Source organism: Glycine soja, chromosome 19, assembly GCF_004193775.1.
Source record: "Glycine soja cultivar W05 chromosome 19, ASM419377v2, whole genome shotgun sequence".
Classification (NCBI taxonomy): domain Eukaryota; kingdom Viridiplantae; phylum Streptophyta; class Magnoliopsida; order Fabales; family Fabaceae; genus Glycine; species Glycine soja.
Window position 1 is genome coordinate 41,593,934 of NC_041020.1, and position 16,735 is coordinate 41,610,668.

Here is a 16,735-nt window from a genome sequence, read left to right on the forward strand (position 1 = left end):
CGAATACCTACAACGCAACCCTAACACATTAATTTTCGTACAAACCATCAATTCAACCAATGACTCAAATTATCTATGATTACCTGAGATGTATTAAAAGCATTTGAACAATCGACATGTGGTTCATTCACTCCACATTCTTCTTGATTATCATAATCATAATCCATATGAACTTCTTGTGACATCGCAAAGTCATATCTCCATTGATCTTCGTCCATCTTAAGGACATATGCATCATACACAAGTACATTCAAATTATCATATAACCACATCCAAAAATTTACTACACCTTAAATAACAAACATATTAATAGGACATATGCATCATACACGACTATATTAAAATTATCACTATATTCTAAATTATAACTACATTATTTACTTAAACTAAACTTATCACTATAATAAACAACTAATAAAACATTTTTGTACCATTATACATTTAAGTTACCTAAATCATTTAATATTATACCATTATACCTAATTAAATCAATAATCCACAACATATATAAACCAGAAATAAAAAAAAAATTATAAAACAGAAATATATATATATATATACCATTATAAAACAAAAAAATTATAATCCACAATATATATCATTATACCTAATTAAACCAATAATTCATTATTAACTAACAGAAATATATATAAAACAGAAATTAAAAAAATTATAAAACAGAAATTAAAATAAATTACTAATAATTTAACATTCCGGAAGAAGGTTTTCCGGAAGTTACGAAGGCCAATTTCGGAAGAAGTGCTTCCGGAAGTAGTTTCCGGAAGAACTTCTTCCGCAATTGGCCTTCACCACTTCCGGATGAAGGTTTTCCGGAAGTTACGAAGGCCAATTCCGGAAGAAGGTCTTCCGGAAGTAGTTTCCGGAAGCACTTCTTCCGGAATTGGCCTTCGTAACTTCCGGAAGACCTTCATCCGGAAGTGGTCATTCCGGACCTTCCTCCTTCTGTGCCTAAAATTTCTTCCGGATACATTTTTTACTGTTTTTCTTCTCTAAAAGCTAACCGGAAAACAAAATAAACGCGTACCTCCGACAAAATAGGAACAACAGCCACTAATAAAACTTCAAATACGGAACACGGGACCACCAAATCTTCAAATACTTCACTTCACGGGACCACCAACAGACTGCTGAAGGGACCACCACCGAAACAACAGCAAACGGAAGAAACAAACAAAGCAAACGGAAGAAGAAACAAAGCAAACGGAAGAAGAAACAAAGCAAACGGAAGAAGAAACAAAGAAAGCGCAGTAAAACACAGCCTGAAGACGTTAATTTAAAGAAATTTACACAAGGGCAAAATCGTCATTACATACGCATTAAAAAAAAAACTAACTTCCGGAAGAAGCTTCTTCCGGAAGACAATGGAATTCTTCCGGAAGAAGCTTCTTCCGGAAACATTCCGGATGACGTTCTTCTGGAAATTGTCTGTGAGTATTTCCGGAAGACACAAATTAATCTTCCGGAAGAAGATTATTTCGGAAACTTTCCGGAAAAATTATTTCCGGAACTTTTCCGGAAGAACCTTCTTCCGGAAGAATAATTGCTGAAGGGCAGTTTCGCCACTTCACTGTTTGCTGGGTGCCCCAGCAATAATGCTGGGTGCACGTAGCAACTCCCAACTCATAATCTTGTTTGGGCCCTCAGAATTGGATTTAGGCTTAATTTTTGGCACAAATGTTCTGTTTTTTTAGTAGGGTGGGGGGTTGCTATTTTGCTATTCTCACACCGCAGCTTTATATAATTTTTTTATTCTAAAAATACCCTTTTCGTGGAAATGCCGTTCTATATAGTGATCACAACGGAATATGTTTTTGTCACCGGAGGGGTGAAAAAAAATAATGAAAACATGATTTTATTATTTTTTTTATCAATGAATCATGTTTTTGTTGTGTATTGAATTTGCACCTCCTAACAAAACAAAAATGTGTTTTTGTAGATTAAAATACACAACAGAATCATAATTATATTGTGTATTTTAATCAATAAAAACACATTTCTATTGGGTTAATTTTTACAAAAAAATTGTAATTAATTCTAGATATAAATTAATTTTTTTAAAATAATCAAATTAATGGTAATATAAATTATTTTTAATTAAAATTAAATTAATTAAGGTGCAATTGTCCTTTTTGTAATTGTAGCCAATATTATATAGATTATATTGTTTAGTTACAATTGAACTAATTACAATATAAATTACCATTTATAAAAAGTTATCAAATTAATTATTATGCGAATCACTTTTATCAATAATAATTGAATTAATTATTATACTAGATTGTATCATAATTTTTTTGATTACAATTAAAAGGGGTAACTTGTGTAAACATTAATGCAAATTTCAATTAACATATAAATTATATTACAATTAATTCTATTGTCATTAAAAAAACATGTGTCTTCATTAAAATAATTTGTATAATTATTAAAAAGGTAAATATATTACAACTAATTCTATTACTATTAAAATAACTTATATAGTAATTAAATAATTAAAAACAAAAAAAGTATACATAACAAAATCACAATTTTGTTGAATATAAATACGCAATAAAATTACAATTCCGTTAAATCTAAAAAAAGGTGTGAAGGCAGAACCTCAAAAGAAGAAAATAAGGGGAGATGGTGATGCAAGGGGAAAGTGAGGAAGAAGAGGTATGGATGTGGGGAAATGAGAGAGGGCAGTGAGGTATTTTCCTTTTTTTAATAAAGCAAAGAGTGGGAAGAGCAAAACAAAGTCTGAGAATAGCAATATCCAAACTAGAGCCATCTTCGAAAATCACTCAACTTTTATTACTGACTTCATGAATTTAGTTTGGGCTCGCATAGAAGATATAAAAGAACTACTCTCCCCTCCCCATGGGAGCAACTTCTTGCATCTCACAAAACTCTTAGCAACACCTTTTTATATTTTGGGAAGACTATGACAAATTACGTTTCATATTAGCCTTTCCAAAATGTAAAGGAAGAGAAGTAGGAGTTTTGTAAAGTGTAGGAAGAAACACCCTCTTCCTAATATTTGGGGTCGTTCTGATAAGTGAATTAAATGTTTATCTCCTTGCTAATATTATATTGGTTTAAGTAAAAATGAGTAAGCATATTTAAACAAAATCTCCAGTTCAATAGTTTTGTTGATTAAAAAGAAATATTTGAGAAGAGAGATTTTATTAAAAATATCTGACTAGAAATAGTCATTCAAATTTTTTGATAGAGTTTAATCTTTGAAATCAATTAATACTTTGCTCTTATAACATATGGTACAAAATATGATTATCTACCTCTTATTACTTGGATTAAGAACAAAAATGGCTTCTTTTCTCTACCTACTAAGATTGGCTTAAATTTTGACAGAGATCTCAAGAAACTTTCGTCTATTACTACCTACTTAACAGTTTTATTTTGAGGTTATGCTTCTAGTGAGAAATTGCTATTCTCACCTACAGTTTTGCTCTTTTTACTCCTAGAATTTTCAAAAAGTAAAAGATCTCATTGCCCTTTTGCCATTTCCTTATTCCCCTTTTCCCCCTTCTCCTTCTCTCCTCACCTTTTTTCCCAAAATTTTATTTCCACCACAACCCATTCTCACTTTTCCTTTTTCCTTTTTCCTTCTCTTACCTCCACATTTTTTTCTTAGATTCAACATAATTATGATTTTATTTTGTACTCATTATATATATAATGGAATCGTGATTGTTACATGGCAACAAAGATACAATTTTATTGTATACTTTATAAAAACAAAAATATATTTCTGTTAAAAAGAGTATTTTGGAAATAAATTTCTTTTAAAGCATATGGGTATGTGAATAGAAAAAATGGTGGTGAGAATAGCATCTCCTTTAAAGCCTATTTGTTAAAAATAAGTTGTCTTTTAAATATTTTCTCTACTACCGATACTACAAATTTTTCTAACAGAATTTGAAATCTTACTTATTAGTTTAGGCTCCATTCATTTGAGTTGAATGAAAGTGAAAAAGAAAAAAATAAACAACAAAATAAGATGAGATTCACATTTTTTTACATTCTGTTTTAATTTAAAATTTTATTATCAATTCATTTTCCTTCTTCCAAGTAGTATATACTATATAGTTTGATTTTATTAAACATGTGATATGAGTGACATTATTTTTGAATTGGGTGGACATCTATAATTCATACACCTCATAATCATCAGCAGCTCACACACGCAACCCACCGTTAGAGTTGTCATTTGACCATAAGCCCTAGGGCCAACCCACTTGGCCTTGCATAATGGCCTATGGGGACTTAGGCCCCTTAATGAGGGGCCTTGCAAGGCCCAAACCCACACAACCCCATTTAATATAGGGCCAGGGTTAGCCTACAGACCATGTTATTTTAAAAAGTGAATTTTTTCCAAATGTTCAAAAAATATTTTTAAATCAACTGGCTATGATTAATTTTTATCAACCTCGACTAGGGTTATTTGTAACTGACCTTAACCAAGGCTATTTTTGGACAACCTTGATGGGGATTTTTTTCTCTACCCTGGGTAGATTACTTTTGGTTGACCTCAGCCAAAATATTTTTTACCAACCTTCATTAAGGTAGTTTTCAATTGACCTTGCTAGGGTTATTTTTGGTTGACCTTGACAGGACTGTTTTCAACTGACCTCGACCAAGGTTGTTTTTGGCCAACCTTGGCCATGTCTATTATCAAGCTACTTCGGTCGGGGCCATTTTTGGCTGACCTCAACTAGGATTATGTTCGACTAACATCTGTTAAGGTTATTTTTTACCAATTTCGACTAGGGTTGTTTTCTATGACCTCAACCAAGGTTGTTTTCTATTAACCTGAGCTAAGTCTATTTTTAGTTGACCTGAGTTGAGGTTGTTTTTAGTCGACCTCGATTAGGGTTATTTTTTGGCCTACCTCGTTGGGGCTCTTTTTGGTTGATCGAACTAAGGTTAATTGCGGCCAACCTTGACTAGGTTATTTTTGGTTGGCCTCAGCCAACCTTGACTAAGGTTAATTTTGTCTAATCTCGCTCAAGGCTATTTTCAGTTGACCCCATCTACTATTAATTTTGGCCTATCTTATTTAGGGTTATTTTTGGCTGAACTTGACCGGGGTTATTTTTGGCCAACCTCAAGGTTAATTTTGGTAAAAGTTATTATCGGTCAACCTTAACTAGGATTAATTTAGACCATTTTGGTCAACCTCTTTTATACAAAAATAAAGAAATATTATACTAAAATAAATATTTGAATCATGGAAATTGTAAAAAAAAGTTTTGACCCATGCACCGGTCCTAGCCTACAAAGTTTTTTGAGTTTTTTGGCCCAATGGACCATTTTGACCCCAACCCGCATGGGCCAAGACCAAATGGGTTGAGACGGACCCATTTGATAGCTCTATCCACCGTCAACGTCCTCCGACAACCTGTTATTCATACCTTTTGTCCGTGACTGAATTATGATAATAATAAAAATTACTACCCAAAAAATATTCAGAATTAAAAAACTCCAAGTATTTGACTTTTCTGTTTTTCGACGTTACTAAAATGTCAAACAAAAAAATATATAAGAATCCAAAATTCATTCGAATATTTCATCCTGATAGCACAGCCACTGAAACTACCTTTGTGCTTGCCGTTTCTGCACCGACACATTGCCAACTAAAGGGCACGCTTTTTCTGTCTCCATTGCTTGTCTGTTTTATGCATCAACACCATATACACATTATGAAAAGCAAAGAGTTTTGGATAACAATTAATCATAGTGTCCAGCTTACTAATTTGATTCCAATCCTAGTCGATAGTTTTCGCACGTTATTTATATATAATTTTGTTATAATTTCTTCTTAAAATCAATAATTCATCTTGACAGTAAAATTGAGAAAATTTTCTAAAAGTATGTACGTACTAGCAATTATTAAAAAATCAACACTAGAATAAAAATGTCTGTGGGCAATAGGAACTAGGGCTTGTTGGACCAGGAGACGTAAAGCCTAAAGGAAACGGATTTGGTGCAGTCTATCAAACTTACGTCTGAATCACTGAATCAGAACTATTAAATAAAGATTGAATGGTTCAAATTTTAATATATGTTTTAGGTCTGAAATTGATATTTGAGTTCTACAACCTTTATTTTGCGATTTCAATATATTAGTTGTAAACGTGTGAATGTAATTGGTTACAGCTAACAATTCGAATATGAAATTATATATATATATATATATATATATATATATATATATATATATATATATATATATATATATATATATATTATTAGGATATGAAATTATATATACCTTCACTCAAACGTGCATGAAAATTTTATTAGGAGAGGAGGCTAGGTTCATAAGTTAAGGAGATTCCGAAAAAATATATTTTGTCCTTGTCTGTTAGCATTTGATGAAAAATTGTTGTAACTAAATTTATGATATATGTGATCTATAGAGAAAAACCTAATTAAAAATCAATGTCCTCAAGTCAATGGAATTACCATGTTCTAGCAAAAACAGCCTCTAGTTATTCTAGTCTCCAAATTTTTAAACTTTGTTCCATCTTATATTGCTCAGTTGATTATGAATGGAAAACATAATTCAATTTATGTAAAAAAAAAAATCAATGTCAACGATTCAACAAAAAAATCTCGGCAAGTTTTCAATTTTAATATTACTCCATATTATATATCTGGATACAGTCAAGTTTAGGGTGAGGGGTTATAGTCTCATCTTTAATATATATTTTGACATTTTTTTAATGTTTTCACATACCACATCATTACACTGTGTCACCAACACATCAACATATCGGTACCATATGCGGCATTAAACGTGTAAGATTTTATTATGGTCTAATCATTCTATTAACTTTTATCTGAATTCTTCTGTCCTAAATTATTAAACTTAAAAACTTAATAACCCATAACTTTTATGTGAATTCTTTTGCCCTAAATTGTTAAGCTTAAAAATTTAATAACCCTATAAATTTAACTTAGTCATACAAAATCTTGTTGTGTTTACACCTAAGAAAATAATTTACTTGTAGATAGAATTTGTATTCAATTTTTTTTTTGTAAAATTTTATTGGATCATTGACAATCATATCATGAGTGAAATTAGAAATTTGGAGGACAGATATTTAATAATAAAAAAAAAAACTTAAACAACTTAGTTTGTTGAGATTCAAGGCTTATGTAAAGAAGAAAAAAAAAACTTTATTAGGACAAATTATTTCATTGTTACAAATGTTTTTGACTCAAACATATTAACTTTTGTAAAAGATACTAGTGGTGTGAAAAAAAAATGTATATTGGTGGAGCAGAAAAAAAAAGTATAATTCATTGCTGATTTCTCAGCTATGTTGTTTGCTCAGCTGCTTGCCATTGTCCTTTTAGTCTGTGTACTACACCCATCCATTCAAACCAAAGAGTACTACCTCATTTGAATTTTCTAAATGATTAGATTTTCTTAAGGTTTTGAGGGGAAGAACGAGATGAATATTAATTGTTGAAGGATAATGTAATTCTATATATCAACGGTGTCGACCTATTTAATAAGGAGTTACCTGTCTAGTTGTGTTTAATGTTTCTGTTGCACCAACAATTGTCGCCAGATTCACATGTCGATAGTTATAACTATGAAACGAATTCAACAAGCCACGTTATATATCCTGAATCAACAGTAAAATGAGGTGGTCGGGGAGGGGAGAGGACATATGAAATTCAATTTATTATACACATTAATTATATATACATATATATAGATTTTTATTCAACAAAAAAACTTTAAATATTTTTATTTTTATTTTAAAATATATATTTAATTTTGAAAATAGTTTCCAAAAGTTACTCTTATAATATAATTTTAATTTTTATGTTTTCAAAAACATTTTTTTTCAAGAATAAGAATTAACTAAACTCTAATTGAATTCTCACATCACCTATTAGTAGAAACACTAATTGTGTTCACATGCTAAAGAATAACCATTTCATAACAGAATTTATGTTCAATTTTTTTTGTGTAAAATTTTCTTGAAATTAACAAAAATCACACATAACAAGTATAATTAGTTTCTAACCTATCTCTAACCCAGGACAATAACATCATCTATTAGTAGGGAAAAAAATTATATATTTTTTCTCTCATTTTAACCAAACAAAGGGATCTCCCCTTCCTTTTGGCTCTCTCTTCCTATTGAACTAAACAAATCAACAAAGGATCTATTTTATTTATGGTAAAATTTTACATAATTAACCAATAAAAATTATCAACGAGTTTTAGGTGGCACTTGGTACATGAGAAGTTTTTTTATGCTAAGAAATCATGATTCATATGAATCATAATTCCTAGAAATAACTAAAATCATGTTTAGTGATTCCTGATAATCAAAATTATTTTTACTGTAATAAAACTTGTTATTAATTTGGGAAAGTTAGATCACACCTCTCCATAAGAGTAATTTTGTGATAAATATAACTAAAACAAGTCTAAAAAACATTGTTTAGTGTGAACTGCTTTTTTTTAAGTAAATCAAACATGTGAATCTAAGTTTTTTAACTTCAAATTTTCTAAAAACTAAACATTTCTCTTGTAACAAATGTTTCCTTAATAGTGTAAAATATTATACACAACGAGTATATTCTATTTTTTGTTCTCTCTCTTCCATTGAAATTTCTCCATTGCATAATTGAACTTGAACGTGTAGTTGGCTAAATTGTATGAAACCCGTCCTTTGCATGTCTTAAAAAGTCGAGATGGAAACGATCCATTTAATTGTATTCAACTCCATACTGAACCTAGCCAATAGATAGAGATAGAGAATAAAAAAGATTAGACTATTTTATTAAAAGACGAACTCAATTTCAATGATTGAACAATTGAAAATAGTAATTAAAAATGTTTGGTTCACCTTCTACCAAACATTTCTATTTTATTTGATATGGTGATGAAGGGTGTGGCGGTGTCCTGTCCAGATCATTAGGTGTCCTCCTCGACTGTATATGGTTTTCAAGGTTCTTCTTAAAGGCAGGGGAACTATATGCTGATATGCAAATGACTAAATTCTGATACATGAATAGCTCCATGCTCATGCCACTTGGAATTTTAATGGATAAAAAAACTGCATCACTTTCTTCACATGAAAACTTTTACATTTCAAAATCGTTATTGTCGTTACCTAATTAAATTGACAAAAATTGTCCCAAAGGAAAGAACTAGTTCGACGTAACACGATTTCTTAAAAAAAATATTGTGAAATATCAAACACTGATCAATCCATCTATTAAACTAAAGACTAAAGAGCGATTGCACAACCACCCAAATGAATGCATACTCGAGACTATTTTCAGAAGTAAAGCAAAAAGATTAGAAGGAGAGAAAAAGTAATATTTTCTGTAGCGCGGTCCAAATAAGCAGCAAAAGTGCGACAACAAACAAAGTGAAAAATATTTTAGTGACTCAAAGTCTCAGTCACAAGGCAATCATCATGGTTCGAATGACAATATATTGGGTTTACACGTCGTCCCCACCTTAAGCTTTATCGTATTCCGATTCTTTATCATTGATATTGTTAATCACAATCGGTAATGACCCACTAACGTACCATGGCCTATCATGCTGCGTAATTTATGATAGACTTATGGTCTTGAAGGAAAAAGAACGGAGAGAAAAAAAAAATTCCGGATCAATTTTTTTTTTTTATGTTTTTTAATCTATTAAGTCAAAAATTAATTTACAGATTATTATTGATTTAAAAGAATTTTAAACAGAAAAAATTGTAATTTTTTCTGTTAAATAGACAGTTTCTTTACATATGAACTGAATAAAAACTTATATTTGTGTGAAAAAACTTGTGAATTTTTTTTTAATATTTTTATTTTTGGGATAAAGTAAGAAAGTTTTTCGTTAATGTATTAAGTGAAAATATTCGGTAAAAAAGGTGAAAAAAAAGTTTTTCAAATAAATTATTAAAATATATCTAATATAAATTTGGCTAAGGAAGAGAGAAGCATAGGAAGTCTTTATATTATTTTAGTAAATTTAATTTTGATGACGCACCATCAAATAGTCGTTATACTATCAAACATATCAGAATTATATCCTTTGTTAATTATTTATCGTAAAAGAATATTTAACCTTTCATGGTTCAGATATTTATGTGTGCTTTAGGTAAACATTAACACGTAGCATCTCTGTATTCAAAACCCACTAAACAATGGGGATAATTGCATACCCATCTCAATCACATAAAATTTGAAGAAAAAAAAAAATCATGGGGCTATAAATGAATGTTTGCAGTGAGGACATCTTTTTTTTTTTTTTTTTTTTACTGTATAAGAGGCTCATAACATATCATTTATCAAAAGAGAGGTGATACAATCAGGGATAACTCAAAACATTGTAGGCTAGCATGGAATCGAGACACCCTAGCAAGGAAGTGAACGACTTGGTTTAGAAGAGTTAATTAGCTTATTTTTACAAGTAGCTAAAATGAGCCCTAAATCTGAAATGTTGCGTTTCGTCGAGAGGATCAGATCATGCACATGTTTACAGTTAGTCTCAAACACAATATTGTTGTATCCTTTGTCCATGGTCCAGTTGATGGCTGCTAACAAAGCCAGGGCCTCCGCTTCTGCTATGGATAATGCACCTGTGTGTACCAAGGTTCTAGTTGCAAGAAAATTTATGTTTGCATCTCTAATTACCATTTCATCCCATTTTTTATCCTCGGCAATAATTGCACCGCAATTAATGGGATTTGCTTCCTGATTTCCTCCAACTGTTCTTGATACATTACTGCCATGGCTACCCTCCTCCTTCAGCCACCGCGAACCTCCATTGTTGCCACCGTAAGTGCGGGATTGAACCTTGATTTCTAGACCCCATAGTCTAACTCCACCATCATCAGCCATTTCAAAAATTTTGTCGCAGTGATCATCATTATAGCCTAGCAGCACACATATGTAGCAAAAGGTGCTCAGCTTCTCGTATTTAAATGTGACTTCTGTCACTTCTCCTCCAGGTTTGCGGATCTTCTTGGAACACTTGAGAGGTTGTAGGACATCAAGCATGACACGAACTCACATATATGGCCTCCAAAAGTTTGAAGTGTTTTTCTCATCATACTCTAAAAAATCTCCCAGATAGTTTGCTATACTCTAACCCACTACCATAGACATAAATCCCGAAGGTAGGTTACATATTTGAACCCTGAATAGCTGTATATGGCTAGGGTTTTCCCCTCCTCTGATCACGCTAAGCAACAAAAGGTGTCTGTCAAAGGACAAAGGGCCTCCTTTGAGAACATATGAAAGAATCGGAACATAAAGATTCATGTGTCAACCTCCTTTATCGAGACACCTTTCTTTGTTGTCAGATTTCTACCATCCTTACCCTCATGATAAGAATCTGAATGGTTCTATCAGTCAGGAATCTCCCTACGAGGCACAGACTCTGGTCAGGGGTATCATCCGCTTGGTTCGCAATAAGGATGACAAGATTATCATCGTCATCAGTAATCGCAACTCGTTCAAAGTTTTCCAATTCCATGTTAATTGTTGGTAACGACACCACAAAACGATATGTAAACACGTCTCCGGAGCAAGGGGGAAGCCTAGCAAGGAGAGAGAAGCATCTCACAAACAAAGGGAAACCCTAGCGAGGATAGAAATTGTAGTTAATTTAAGAAATTTTCAATGAGGACATCTCTTGAAATAACTTTTCTATTTTCATTGCGGTGCTTTAACAATGGCCATAAGTACGTATAAAGTTAGTTTTTTTTTTTAAATGTCACATCACTAGCATTCTGTCGTTCAATTCTTCACTGTAGCCACTTTTTTGTGTCTGTGTGTGTATGGATCTCATTTGTTGGGGGTGTTGCTATTTTGATATATATATATATATATTGTTATCATCTTTAATAAACTAATAATGTGTATAAGTCCGTGATAAAAAAAACGCACAATTTAATTATTATGCATAACAAATAATATTACCTATTTCATTTCTTAAATAATAAAGGAGTATTTTGCAAGAAATTTGTAGGACGCAGTGGTCAACTGCGGCATCTACTTTAGCAATGATCACGACCCGCCATTTTAACCTTGTAAGCTTATAATATTTTTTTTGACAGAATATAATATTTTATTTTTATTATTAACTTTATAAAAAAGGAAATAGGTTATCAGCAATTACACACACATATATATATATATATAATAAATTTATTAATTTTTAAAATTATCAACAACAATTTCTAATGAGTTGATCATATAAAAGTTTTGATATCGATAATACATTATTACTAAAATTTTATAAAAAGGATTAGAGTAAAAGACTAAAAACAATAAATTAATTTCTTTTTTGAGAATTTTATTAAAAAAAATTAACTTCATTTTATTAAATGAGTTTTTTTAGTAGCAAAAAATGACCTTAATAGGTATATATTTTCAGTTTTATAGTTTTTTTTATAAAATTATCTAATTAGAAATTATCTATAATATAATTTTTTTAAAAATAATTATAAAATTTAACAATATTAGGGGTGTTCATGGTTAGTTTGGTTCAACTTTAGATCAAAAGTTATCCAAAATAAACTTAAAAAACATGTAGTGTGGTTCGATTTTTATTTAAAATAAAATTTGAATCAAATCAAAATAATATTTGTAGTTTAGTTTTGTTTGATTTTTGTTATTTTTACTAAAATATCATTTTATTAAAATTTATATTTTTTCTTGTCAACTGTTAAATTAAATTATATTAAAAAATTACTAATAACAATCTACAAAATTTATTAATAGGTTAAACTTTCTATAATAAAAATTTGACAATTTTTTTTCAATTTTAAACCAAATATATCTTTAAAAAATGTCTTAAAAATGGTATAGTTTATATAAATTCAGATACATAATATTACATAACATTCTAATTAAAACTCAAGTAGTACAAATAAAACACATCACACTAAAGTCATCTAAGTATTTTAATTTGGTTCAGTTTTAAAATATAAATGCAAAGTTTGAAAAAAAAAGAATTGGTTTGATTCGATTTTCAATTGAGTAATTTTTTTTTAATTTTCCATCAGATTAGATTTCAACACCCTTAACAATATTAATGATGATTTATAATGAAATAAAAATATAAAAATTGTTTAGGTCATTATTACATATATGATTTATTTCAAATAAATAGAATTTAATATTTAATAAACATGCATTATCAAATCAATATTTTTTTAAAAACTATCAATCAAATAAAAATTATATTTAACATAATTATCAAGATATTCATTATAAGTATAAATATTAATTATGTGACATGTGTAATTGAATAAAATAATATTGTAGAAAAAAGCTTTGTAATAAAAAAGTATTTTATCCTACTATAAAATAAGGAGTTAAAAAAGTAATAATTTATTAATTTAAAGGAGTAAAAAGAGTTCCCTGGAACATGAATGGCGGTCATGATATATGACAGTGGTGTGTATGCTATCTATTTCTGTTGAAAGAGGAAGGAAGAAGAAATCGTTTTATGTGAGTAACAGAACAACACATCATAGACAGACACAACATTAGTATCTTTCAACTGTTGCTCTGCTTCTGCACACAGAGAATGGTGTGGGTGGGGAAACAGAGATGATCTATCTGTGTTCACAGCACCACTGTTTCCCTGCCTCACCCTTATGTACAAGAACAAGAATAAGCACACACACCCGCCACAACGCTATAGTCATCACTTCGAAGAACTTCACAATTTTGTTTTGTGAGTTTCTCATTTTTCTCTTTCTCTCTTTTCATCATTGCTTGCATTGCACTTGCAGCATAGGTTGCTTTTTTTTTTTTTCTTTCTTTCTGCTGGCTTTATATTGTGGGGATTTGCTGTTTCTGTATTTTTTTTTCTTCTTCTGGTTGATTTTGTTGGTGAAGGTTAAGTGGTTTTCTTTCTTTCTTCTTTCGTTCTTTCTACGTGTCTGGGGGAGGATTGTGTCCGAGTATTTTGAGCTGACACAACCTGAAAGTTTTTGTGTTTATTACGAAATTTGCGGTTTAACTTCTGGGGTGCTGGGGTGGAAATAAAGTTTGTGACTTTGAGATCTGGGTGGGGCTGATATGCAGAAACAACGGCAATGAGCAAATTGGGTATGTAATTCTCTTGTTTGGTAGGACATTTGTTAAGTTTTGTTGGAAGGTTGTATGCTAGGGAGACAGAGAATTGGTTCGAGTGGAGTGGACTTCTTGATGTTGGTTCTTGGTTTGGGACAAGAGACTCGAGATCTAGGGAATATTATTGTTTATGGTTGCTCGTGTTGGATACCCAATTTGTTCAGATCTAACCAAAAGTGAAGTTATCTTGCATGACTGAGACTATAGGTTAGAAATTCTGTGTACTTCATATCAGAAGTTTTCGCAGCTCATAGGATTTGTTATCTTTATGCATTAGGCAAAGGGATCTTGCAGTTTCTTTTTCTTTGGGATTCTTTTCTGGCTAAGTTGATTGATAGGAATTTTTTTTATAGACTAAGCTTCAATTATGTCCCTCTTTTTTAATCACGGCACAGTGGGAAATAGCTTTTATTGAGAATTTCATGTGACTTGGTGATATTTCATTTGTTCTAATCACTTGGGTGTGTTTGGGAAAATGTTTTTTTTTTCAATCCATCAATATTGTTGCTTATCCGTTTTGTGCTTTTGTAAAGTGTTAATGGGTGTATGATGCTACTGAAGCTGAAATCCAAACAGGCAAACACGCATTTGCTAATTGCTGTCCAACTGCCTAAGTTTATCATGTTGGTTGTTAACATGATCCTACAAAACTGCATTCAATGAGGATTATCCTATTGACTATTGTTCATTTCTTTGCAGCTTGGATATGGGGAGTCTTGCTCTTGAAACCGAGGATGTAATCTCAGATATATACCTTTCGCTGGGGCTTAAGGAATCAGACAAAGGAGTAGGAGGTCCTCGGGTTTTATCACTTCTTTCTTCACTTCTTGAGAGATCAGTTCAGAGAAACGAAACATCATTGGAGGCAAAGCACATAAAAGATGTTGTTACAGTATTTCACGGTTTAAGAGCTCCTACTCTGAGTGTTCGAAAGTACATTGATCGTATCTTCAAGTACTCAGGTTGCAGCCCATCATGCTTTGTTGTGGCACACATATATGTGGATAGATTTATTCAGCACACAGAAATCAAATTGACTTCACTTAATGTGCACCGGCTTCTGATAACAAGCATCATGCTAGCAGCAAAGTTTATAGATGACGCGTAAGCGAAAGTTTTAAATTGAACAGAAACACACATAATATCTAGCTAGCTGTTGTCTGCATTATGTATCTGGTGGTGGATATGTTGATGCTGTATGTAAAACTTATCTAATTTGTGGACCATACATGGTGATATTTATTAAAATATTAAAATCACTGGTCTAGCCGGTTGACAATGACAATCTTATAAGTGTTACAATATGCTGAATCAATGATATATTTGACAAAAAGAATGATTTAATGGAAAAAGATATAGTTTCGCATACTTGTTTCATTCAACTGAAGCTGTTAACTTAGTTTCCTTTCCTATTTGGTTTGCAGATTCTACAACAATGCTTACTATGCAAAAGTTGGAGGAGTGAGCACATCTGAATTAAACAGGTTCGAGATGAGCTTTCTATTTGGCATAGATTTTAGACTTCAGGTTGGTGTAGAAACGTTTGGAAGATATTGTAGGCAATTGGAGAAGGAAGCTGCAGAAGTAGTCCAAATTGAAAGACCAATGCAGGCTTGTCGAATTAAAGAAAGTTGGTCAAACAAAGATGATCCTACTTGTGCTTCCACAATTGCAAGATGAAAATGTGCCAACACCATAGTAATATTGCTTTCCCACAATTAACCGAGACAAAATGAAATTTGAAGTATTTCAAAGGAAAAAAAAAAACGAGAATAAATTGTTCTATACTTGCCATTGGAAATTCAACCATTTTTTACGGACACTATTGTGTTTGGTTTTTGCTTCCTTTGTAGTTTTTTCTGCTTTTTGTTTTGCCCCTCATTTGTAATTGCAAGCTTGTAGCTGGATAGAGATTGTGATGAAATTTTATCCCTTAAAATTCGTTTGAGTTTCCTCAAGTACATGCAGTGGTTTTGGTCTTACCCGTAAGCACCGGGAAGCAGAAAGTCTATCGTCGCTGTAGATAACTTCTTGATGACACAAAACTGTTAATGAGTAGCACGCTCTTGGAATGTCAGAAAGTCCAATGGACGAAGTTTCCCCCTTCTCAAGCTAAGTGTTATTTTGCTGCTAAAAAGTGTTTCTTTTTTTGTTTTTCTTTTGAGGTTTAAACTATTAAATATAAAAGAATGGGTGGCTTAAAGTATCAGCTTAAGAATGAAAATGAATAATAGATTAATAGATTCCCATTGCATCAAATCCAATGACATTCACCCGATCCATCATCTAAAACAATATTATTAGATTAGAGGCAGTACATAAATTGATCCTTAAAAGTGGCCAGTATTATCTTTTTGGTTCCTGAATTTTTTACAATTTGGCCACGAAAATTTGAAGCTACTGACTTTTTAATCCCTTTATTAACATCTGCCGACAGAAAGACTAGCAAATAATTTCAAATTTTCGGAGACTAAATTGTACAAACATGTATCTTAGGGCCAAAGGTAAACAACTTGCAGCTTTCAAGAACAAAAGTGTGGGTTATCTCTAATTAATTTAAGTATATTAATCCTTGACCCATAAT

At 31.3% G+C, this 16,735-nt stretch overlaps 1 protein-coding gene across 1 annotated transcript; it reads left to right on the forward strand.

The window, feature by feature from the left end:
• Positions 1–13,443: 13,443 nt before the first annotated feature.
• On the forward strand, positions 13,444–16,112 carry LOC114400051 (cyclin-P3-1-like). Its single transcript, XM_028362306.1, has 3 exons — positions 13,444–13,750; positions 14,851–15,255; positions 15,576–16,112. The coding sequence occupies exons 1-3, from the start codon at positions 13,671–13,673 to the stop codon at positions 15,829–15,831; spliced, it is 741 nt and encodes a 246-aa protein (XP_028218107.1). The 5' UTR covers positions 13,444–13,670; the 3' UTR covers positions 15,832–16,112.
• The last annotated feature ends 623 nt before the right edge of the window (positions 16,113–16,735 follow it).